Raw genomic sequence first — 9,045 nt, 5'->3', positions numbered from 1 at the left:
AAATTTACAGAGATGATCTACTCATATATACCTAGAAACTGAACAGTTAAGATGTGAATATGTGATTGAAAAGTGGGTCTAAGGAGTGATCCTTTCAAATGACCAAAAAAAATGATCCCTCACTAGAAGGGTTCTGGTAATATAGATATAGTATAGATAAAATAAGAAATAAGAAAAATCTGTCAATACTGGGTTGGTGAGCCGTAGATTGGGCCAATACTATGGGCTCCGACCCCACGCGATCAAAAGATCCCAACCAATAGTCATTTGTTATCGTCATTATTTTTTATTTTTTTCCTGCGAGAAGGGTCCCAAGTCCCAACCAATAGTCTTGATTGAAAAGTTGAGCGTCACGTAATCTCCCGATATAAAGTAAACCTCCTCACCGGAAATCTGATCGGGCGAGCAAACGAATTAAGAAATACAATGAAGTCTTGTATAGCACTTGCTGGCCTTGTGGTCTTCCTCTGTGCGATCTTTGAGTTGGGGCTTTGCAGGGAGGACCCTCTCAGCAAAATGAATCTGGGTGGTTTTAAAGATTCTCGCGCTTCTCAGAACAGCGCGGAAAGTATCGCTCTCTTTGCTGTCCAAGAACACAACAAGCAACAGGTTCATACTCGCCTGAATTATATTTGTTTATTTGTTTGTTTGTGTTTTACCTTATTTTTAGTGATTTTTTTTTTTTTTTTTTTTTACTTTTACCCTCTGGTGCAGAATGGTGTGCTTGAGTTTGCGAGGGTGTTGAATTCAAGGGAACAAGTGGTTGCTGGTAAGATTTACCATCTCACGCTGGAAGCTGTTGACGCTGGTATCAACAAAATATATGAAGCTAAGGTCTGGGTGAAACCATGGATCAACTTCAAGCAGTTGCAGGAGTTTAAGCTCGCACACCATGTCCCTTCCTTCACTTCTTCGGACCTCGGCCTTAAACCAGGTAAACTCACTTACTAGGTGCAGCCTCTATGCATCAATCATATACTTGGTACGGTTAGTTATGTTGCCCACCTTAACCATGTGAACCTGAAAAAGAGTGAATGTTTTCCCTAATGATATTAACAATAACGAATTTTGGAATGGTCCGCAACTTTATTATCCTTCTGTGTAGCTCGGTATAATTCTGACCGTGCTTATGGGCTAATTCCACTTGGGACAGGTTTAAAAATTTGTTTATCATATAGGAAATGCCAGTAATTGTTCCGCAACTAAGGCCGATCTCACATGACCATATCTAGTTGTTGAAAAAAGAACAACCATATTTGGAAGAATTACCTCCAACACTAGAACAGCCATAATCTGGCTTAGAGACTAGATGTAACATCTTAGTTATTAGAAGCTTTAGCTAAATAGGAGACTTACCTCGCAAAGCATCTGCTATACCTAATATGTCCTGTTTCATCTTATTAGCTTTCAAACTAATAGGAGTAAATTTGTCCACTATCTCTGACTTATTTCCTAGGACACATGTCTGATTAACTACACCGTAAAGGGAGGCATCTACCATATAACTGATAAAAAAAACTCATCGTTGGAGCTGTCCATTACATTTTCACTATCAAGAGCATCCTCCTGATAATAGCTTGCCCTATGTACCAATGACACCATTTTTCCCCTACCCAAAACAAAACTACTTCTCTCTCTATCATCATATTGGTAGTACTATATCCCTTCACATGATACTGTTGGAATTTTTTTTTTTTTTTTATGACATCTCTTAGGTGTAGTGAAACCCAACACTATGATGTCATCAGCCTGGAACATTTGTTTATGTCTTCATTGATATGTGATATTTGAAGTATATTATTTGACGTGGATGTGTGAATCATAAACCTAGGCTTTATTTGCACCTATTTGAGCTGATCTTGTTTCCCATTTCATCTGTGATTGGAATATGTGGACCATGCAACAATAGAAGTATTTTAATTATTTTCAGTCTTTTACTAGATAGGGAACAAATAAGAAAAATGTTCTGGCCTTGTTCTAATTATTTGATCTAAAAATGTTTTATGTGTTAATACAATTTACTAGGCTGTGCTTTATACCATACTGCACTCTCATACTGTGTTTTCAAATTTGTGCACTCTTTTGGGTGTTTATATCCCCACCAATAGCCAGAAAACCTGCAAGAGAAGATAGTGTCAAGTAGATGATATGGATATGCTATTACCCTCAAAATCTTGGTTTTGTCTACAGTCACAATATGCAGCAATGAATCTACAATAATTTAGATTTTGAACATAATAGAATATACTCATTTTTGTTTCTTTTCTGGTAATGAGAATATTACTGTTTAATGTATGAATGAAAGGTACAAAAACAGGCAGTTTCTTGTTAAAAAAAAAAAAGTGATTATGTTTTTTAAGCCTGATTCATTTCTTCCTATAAAATGACATGCTTGGCCAATTTTTACTTTTATGCAATCAAGTTTTATTAATTATTATATCTAGGCCTTTTTCCTAGTATTAATGATGTTAAGCTTTATTAATCTAGGTATTAACTTGCTAGGTAGTATTTACCATTTATCGTCAACAGAAGCATTTTCTTGGTCACCCGCACCATGACTTTCTTGGTCTCACATGACTAGGTGATCACTGATGCCATTGTCAAATAGTCCATTTTTATGAAAAGGTGTTCATGAAATATGGTTCCGGTTTCTTATATTTTAAATAAAAACAGTTATCTCTTGCCAAAATCTTGAATCAAAAAGTGGTGCTAAATAATACTACCAAACACAAGTTTTGGGAACTTCATTAGAAAATTTTAGAAACCTTTCTTCATGAAATTAAACATTCATTGTTCTTTTTCTTTTTCCATCTTGGAAAATGGGAACTAGTGGAACCAAATGATCATTATAATGCTACTATTTTCGAAGTACTTTCCAGAGAACACTTTTATTTAGGATCAGCAGTCCATTTACTCTTGGTCACTGATTTTTTCCATTCCGTGTGTTACTAAGTAATGGGAACACGTAAGGTCTCCGCCACACTCATCCTGCATTGCCCCTAGAACCATCTTGTCCAAAACTGGAATTCGGATATTCAGATTCCGGAATGCTCTTTTTTCTATCTCGTTTATTTGTTTGAGATGAATACAATTAGTTACCGTCTTGCCCAATCTGTAACTCAGATGGCCATGGACCAGGATGGCGACCAGTGCCGATTCATGATCCCGAGGTCCAAGATGCAGCAACTCATGCTGTTCAGTCCCTTCAGCTCCGATCAAATTCGTTGTACCCATATGAACTTCTTGAGATCCTCCTAGCTAAGGCTAAGGTTGGTGTTGTTTACAGATTGTTCTATTGTCACACTGAATCAGGGTCTATCTTCATATTCTAGAAGCATGACTGCTAGCTAGCTAAAAGGAAACTGTTGTCTTATTTCAGGTTATTGAAGATTATGCCAGATTTCATTTGCTTTTGAAGGTGAAGAGGGGAATACAAGAACAGAAGCTCTGGGTTGAAGTAAATAAGAACATTGAAGGAAGGTTTTATTCGAGTGGGATGGAAAGAGATCGCTGAATCTAGTTTATATCCTTGCATGGTAAAACAATGTGTTGGTTGATGGTTCGATCTACTATTATGTTACACTTATACCAAAAGGGATCGTGTTAAGCAACCGGTGTTTCTTGTGTGAATTGTAATGCTTACTACTTATGACTTGATTTTTATAATCCCTTGTACAAAATCACACTAGTCCATACCATGTATATTTGATACCGTACAAATAAACTGGTTCTGCTGGATTTTGTCTAAGTTTTCTTGCTGGATTGCCTTGCATGAATATGATGGTGAGAGCATTGTGTTAGACACTTAGATGGCACACTCTCATTAATTTTGTTTTTTTTTTTTGAAAGAAAAAAAGGAAAGAATTTGCATTCCCCAAATTTGAATCATATCTTGTGCATGGTGTATGCAATGTTGCAATTTCCAAATATTGTTGTGATGGGTGTAAATCTCGATAAAATATAACCTCTCAAGTTTGGCTTAAAGGAAATAAGAGAGGAAGAAGAAACAAAGAGTGATTACATTTCAGCTGCCACACGTTTGTATAAGTGCGATGGCAGCCTTGGCGTAGGCACAGCATGCAATGGGGTCCTCATGTAAGTCACAAGCCCTGGACTTTCTGACATGTCAATCTCTTGTGGATTCACCCCTTCAGCAGGAGCCCAACAGAAATGGTGCAATAGATGGCCCAACATGGACTCCACCAATTGGATACCAAGTTGGGCTCCGGGACATATCCGTCGTCCCGCTCCAAATGGAAGCAGTCTAAAATCATGGCCCTTCATGTCCACATCCTCCTCTAGGAACCTTTCGGGTCGGAACTCATGGGGATCCTTCCATACCGCTGGGTCACGGGCAACGGCCCAAACGTTCACATGTACGTTTGAACCCTTGGGGATGTCGTAGCCGCCGATCTTGACATTGGCATTGGCTCGGTGGGGGAGCATCAATGGGGTTGGAGGGTGCATCCGTAGCGCTTCCTTGGCTACACATTGTAGATACGGGAGGCTCGAGAAATCGGTTTCTGTCATGACACGTTCGAACCCTATGACCCGGTCTAGCTCCTCTTGGGCTTTTTGTTGGACCCTTGGGTTCTTAATCAACTCTGCCATGGCCCATTCAAGAGAAATCGCCGTGGTGTCCATGCCTGCAGTAATCATATCCTGCGAAATGTAATACATCATTTAGTGTTAAACTTTAATAAATACAGAATATATTATTCTCCCTTGGTACTTACCCAAAGAAGTCCAATAATAGTGTCCTCAGAAAGGTCGTACTTGTCCTGCAAGGTAAGCAAGGCATCCACAAAATGCTGCTTGGCAACACCACCGCTTTTGTTGCGTGCCTGTGTGTGCTCTTCCATGATTTCCCTAGTGAGTCGGTCTCGCCGTGCCCCATGCTGGGCAAATGCCTCCTCCTCCAGTGGGAACATCCAACGCAGCCATGGAATATGCTCGGCCATGGCAAGCGATGCACCGAGCTTGAGCCCATTGGCGACAATGGCCTTGAATTCTAGCCCTTGTTCATCTATCACACCCTCTGAGTTTACAAATCGTTTCCCAAAGGCTAACCTTGTTATGTTGTTGAAAGCCACTGCTCCCGCATACTTCCTCACTGGCAAGGTCTTTCCATAGTTTTCTGCACGGTACAGTCAAATTCAGATGCAAGTGATTTAAGTTAACCTTGAAGTCATTATGTGGAAATTTGCAGTAGGCCCACACTGGTACCAACTCAAAATGATTACTAATTAAATTTAGGGAGAATAGTCACTTTAGTCACTCAACTTGACTCATTCGACACTTTGGTCACTCAAGTTTTAAATTTATCACTTTCGTCACTCAAGTATTACACTGTCAAACCTAACAAACAAAGCAGTCATATCTGTTATGAAATCTACCTAATTATTGTAAAACCTAATAAAGAAACGAGGATATTGGCAAAAATAAGAAGTCCAAGAAAAGAGAAAGGAAACTTGTTAATGGTATCATAATTTAATGAGAGAAAAGTTGGTGATAATAATAGTTGGACTAAACCATTAATACTCATAATTTCAAAATTAAAGCATTACTCTGAATCTCTGATTGGCCTTTTCCCCCTCACCCTTTGTGGCCACATGCTATAATTGACATCACTAATTAGAATTATTTTCAATAATATCAATAAGAAAGTGATTGGGGCTACAGATGAGTCCTGCTTGTTTAGGAACTTTATTTCATTTTCATGCATTTATTAACTTATATAAGTATTGAAATTAATGTAGATCCCACCTCATTGTTACGAACCCGAAATTTGATATCCCGGGATATGCGTTTAGAACATTCACTTATTTCTCAAACCCGAAATTTGATATCCGCGGGGTTATGAGTTTAGAAGATTCACTTATTTCTCATAGTGTTCAAAATTGTCTATGTGCGTTGGGTTATTAACTTAATTGCAAAAAACGAAAAGTGAGGAATGTTGTAAAGAAAGTGCATGGAAAAGAATCAACACATAAAAATGGACATACCAGCATCGGTACAGTATTTGTAAATGGACTCGACCATGGCGGTGACCTCGTCTTCCCGAATAGGTCTGAGAGCCTCAATCCTCTTGGGAGAGAAAAGCTCAAGAGTGCAGACCTTCCTGACCTTGACATAGTGGGGCCCATAGTCGGCCCAGATGAGGTCTTGACCGTCCTTGCTGAACTTTGCGGCTGATCGGTTGCGATGCCGGTCGGCCAGTTTCTGGTCATGGTCTTTGAGCACTTGTCTAGCCAGTTCTGTGTTGGAAACGACCACGTTCAGCGTGGATCCGGTCCAGACCGATATGATGGGTCCGTAGGACTGAGCCCACTCGGCGTAGCACCGGAACCGAACCGGCTTAATGTGGTAGAGGTTGCCGACTACCGGCCATGGACGTGGACCTGGGGGGAGCTTGAATCTGAGCCGCTGATACAGATTGTATGCAACGATCAGGATCACAACAGAGAATGAGATGGAAACTGGGAGAGGAGGAAGAGCCATTGTCATATTCGAAATGGGCAGAGGCTGGAAGGAGCCAGCTTTAAATATACGAGACTGAGAGAGAGAGAGAGAGAGAGAGAGAGAGTTGGTGCATGACCCTTGACCAAAAAAAAAAAAAAGAAAGTTGGTGCATGACCAGTAATATATATATAAAATATATAAGGAAAGGGAATAAGGGATGGATGGAGGGGGTTAGTGAGTGCGGACTGTAATGATTTTGGAGTTGGGTTGCGCAATTGGAATGTCCCAACCACTAACGCGTTGCCACTTATAGTCGTGTTTTAGTATATAAGGGTGGCGCGTGCTGTATCATGTCCGGCCAGTGCGCGATGGGGAAAGCCTTTTCTACTATTTATGGGGTGGGTGAGATTAGGACTACTGGCGATGGCGACTTTTAAGCAAAAAATGGACGAGTGTATTGCAAGGAATCAAGGGTTGGTGAGAAGTGAGAACTGTGGTCTGTCTGTCTTTGCCTATATTTGGTGAGGGGTCTACCATCTTCTCACCAACCTTTTTTTATTTTTTTGGTGACAGACCACAGTTTTGGAAATTGGAATAATCAAAACAATCGACTAAATCACTTCGTTGACTTTTACAATTGGAGTAGATATTTGCTGACGTAACATTTGCGACTGCAACTTCTCTCCTGATTCACTAGAGCAGTAGAGCGAGGCTGGCCCAAAATAAACCCAAAATCCGTCCAAAGTAAGGCTGGCCTGGCAACAGTATGCAACACCCATACACAAATACTAAATTTCCCAATGTTAAAAGCAAGGTTCAAAAAATCGCTAGGTGCTAGTCGGGCGGTGGCTAGGGGACTGATTTGATGCTTAAATGCAACTTACACGCAATAAGGGCACGGTCATCAAAGAAGTGGGAAATATTTGAACCCGAAATTATCATACCACAGGGATTGAAAAGCTAACTCCAATCCTTAGTTATATAGATTACTAAGTCACTAATAATTTAACAAATAAAATAAAAACAGTAGCACCAAGCTATTTATATACCCGGCTCGGAAAAACCAAGCCTAAAATGGGTCAAGATAACCACAAATAAATGCGGAAACTCACAACCAAGTGGTATGGACAATGAAAGTTGTTTGCAAAATTTAATTTTTAATTGCGAAAAATAAAATTGACAATTGAAAATTAAAATTGTAACTAAAAGGAAAGATAATAGAAACTAGTCAATAAATGAAAATTAGGTCACTAGGGTATCCTCCTAGCCAAATTCAATGCTCAAATATGTTCCGACAATGGTCACTTAATTCATGATGGCATCAAGAACCGTACCCATGGCTTTTCAAGGCTCATGAGTCATTAGATTTCTTAAGGGGTATTCCTACTCCGGATTAAGGGTCGTAGAAATTAAATTGGGACAATATATCTAGAGCCTTGTTAGGGCCTCTAGTTGCATCAAAAGGCGAAGAGTCCTAGAATCAAGGTTTCTAAGCTAGCCAATACGGCAATCGAAATTGGTATTGTGACTAACCATGTTCTAAACAAGTGTCCTAACCATAAATTAGAAAGGTGATTAGACTCCCTAATTTCTTCTAGACATGCTCATCTACACATTCAAGAGTCAATCAAGCTCCTAATCATGCATCTAAGCCCAATATTATAGAATAGAACATATGCCAAACACGAAATTGAAAACCATTAAATCAAAACATATTTATTACATTAAATCCATGCTAGGGCTCAAACGCTAGCTTTCTAAATAGACTACTCACGACCCATCCACAGATCAACAACAATATACATCAATTAAAGAGGTAAAGGTGAAGAGGAGTGAAAAGTAACAAAAACAAGTCACAAATTGCTATGGAGCAATTATGACAAGCCTTGATTTATGGTTTCCTACTATACACAATCTTAAGTCTTGATGTAGATGAGATCCCTTGAAACTCCTTGAAATTCTTTTGAGAAAATTATGAAGATTTGATGTGAGGAAGTGATTGGAAAGAAAAAGAAAAATGGAGAAATAGAGAGAATGGTGTGGAGGGGTGGTGTGCGGCTGAAGGGGAAGAATGGTGTGGTGGGTGATGACTTTAGAGGGAAAGGGAGAATGGGTGTGCGGCGCTGTTCTCCCTCTAGGTTAGAGAAAGGAATTAATATATGAGAAAACTTCAGCTACCGTCCCCAAACTATGCTGCCAAGGCCAATTTGATACCCGAACTCTCAAAAGTATCAATGTGATACCCAAAGTCGTATTTTGACATCAACGTGATACTTCCGTTAAAAATCTCTAACGGCTCCGTTTGTTTGCTGACGTGGCAAGCACGTGACCCTCCAAAAAAAGTGCAATGACCAATTTACCCTTTTTTTTTGTTAATTCATTTTTTTTCTTTTCATTTTTTTCTTTTCAATATTTAAAAATTTAGAGCTGAAATTAAAATAATGAAATGCTTTGAATTCTGGGTTTGATTTTATGTTAGTTTATGTTTAAGAATGAATGTGCTTCAGGGTTTGGTCATTGATTGTGAATGCATACCAATCCCCCACTCTTTCCAAAACCTCCTTCCCAACTAAACCATAAACT

The 9,045-nt window shown here is 39.3% G+C and overlaps 2 protein-coding genes across 3 annotated transcripts; one reads left to right on the top strand and one right to left on the bottom strand.

Moving 5' to 3' along the window:
* The first annotated feature begins 301 nt into the window (after nt 1-301).
* Nucleotides 302-3,748, top strand: LOC133720016 (cysteine proteinase inhibitor 12). Of its 2 annotated transcripts, none has more exons than XM_062146216.1 (4): nt 302-609; nt 715-934; nt 3,139-3,269; nt 3,380-3,748. In XM_062146216.1, the coding sequence occupies exons 1-4, from the start codon at nt 427-429 to the stop codon at nt 3,512-3,514; spliced, it is 669 nt and encodes a 222-aa protein (XP_062002200.1). In that variant the 5' UTR covers nt 302-426; the 3' UTR covers nt 3,515-3,748. The 2 variants fall into 2 exon arrangements, with proteins under 2 accessions (XP_062002200.1, XP_062002199.1); XM_062146215.1 differs by having other exon boundaries at nt 306-609; nt 3,124-3,269.
* Nucleotides 3,749-3,929: 181 nt separating this feature from the next.
* LOC133720014 (cytochrome P450 98A2) lies at nt 3,930-6,565 on the bottom strand. Its single transcript, XM_062146214.1, has 3 exons — nt 6,006-6,565; nt 4,737-5,137; nt 3,930-4,662 (listed from the first exon to the last, which is right to left on the bottom strand). The coding sequence occupies exons 1-3, from the start codon at nt 6,505-6,507 to the stop codon at nt 4,018-4,020; spliced, it is 1,548 nt and encodes a 515-aa protein (XP_062002198.1). The 5' UTR covers nt 6,508-6,565; the 3' UTR covers nt 3,930-4,017.
* Nucleotides 6,566-9,045: the final 2,480 nt, after the last annotated feature.

This window comes from Rosa rugosa, chromosome 7, assembly GCF_958449725.1.
Source record: "Rosa rugosa chromosome 7, drRosRugo1.1, whole genome shotgun sequence".
Taxonomy (NCBI): domain Eukaryota; kingdom Viridiplantae; phylum Streptophyta; class Magnoliopsida; order Rosales; family Rosaceae; genus Rosa; species Rosa rugosa.
This window is presented reverse-complemented; position numbering and strand designations above follow the sequence as displayed.

What these genes read in the sequence shown, in the direction of transcription:
- LOC133720014 (XM_062146214.1), bottom strand. Translation starts at nt 6,507, where the DNA reads ATGACAATGGCTCTTCCTCCTCTCCCAGTTTCCATCTCATTCTCTGTT. An exon ending in CAAATACTGTACCGATGCTG is followed by an intron (nt 5,138 to 6,005) that starts GTATGTCCATTT and finishes TGTACCGTGCAG; the next exon opens with AAAACTATGGAAAGACCTTG. An exon ending in CTATTATTGGACTTCTTTGG is followed by an intron (nt 4,663 to 4,736) that starts GTAAGTACCAAG and finishes TACATTTCGCAG; the next exon opens with GATATGATTACTGCAGGCAT.
- LOC133720016 (XM_062146215.1), top strand. Translation starts at nt 427, where the DNA reads ATGAAGTCTTGTATAGCACTTGCTGGCCTTGTGGTCTTCCTCTGTGCG. An exon ending in GGACCTCGGCCTTAAACCAG is followed by an intron (nt 935 to 3,123) that starts GTAAACTCACTT and finishes TCTGTAACTCAG; the next exon opens with ATGGCCATGGACCAGGATGG. An exon ending in TCCTCCTAGCTAAGGCTAAG is followed by an intron (nt 3,270 to 3,379) that starts GTTGGTGTTGTT and finishes GTCTTATTTCAG; the next exon opens with GTTATTGAAGATTATGCCAG.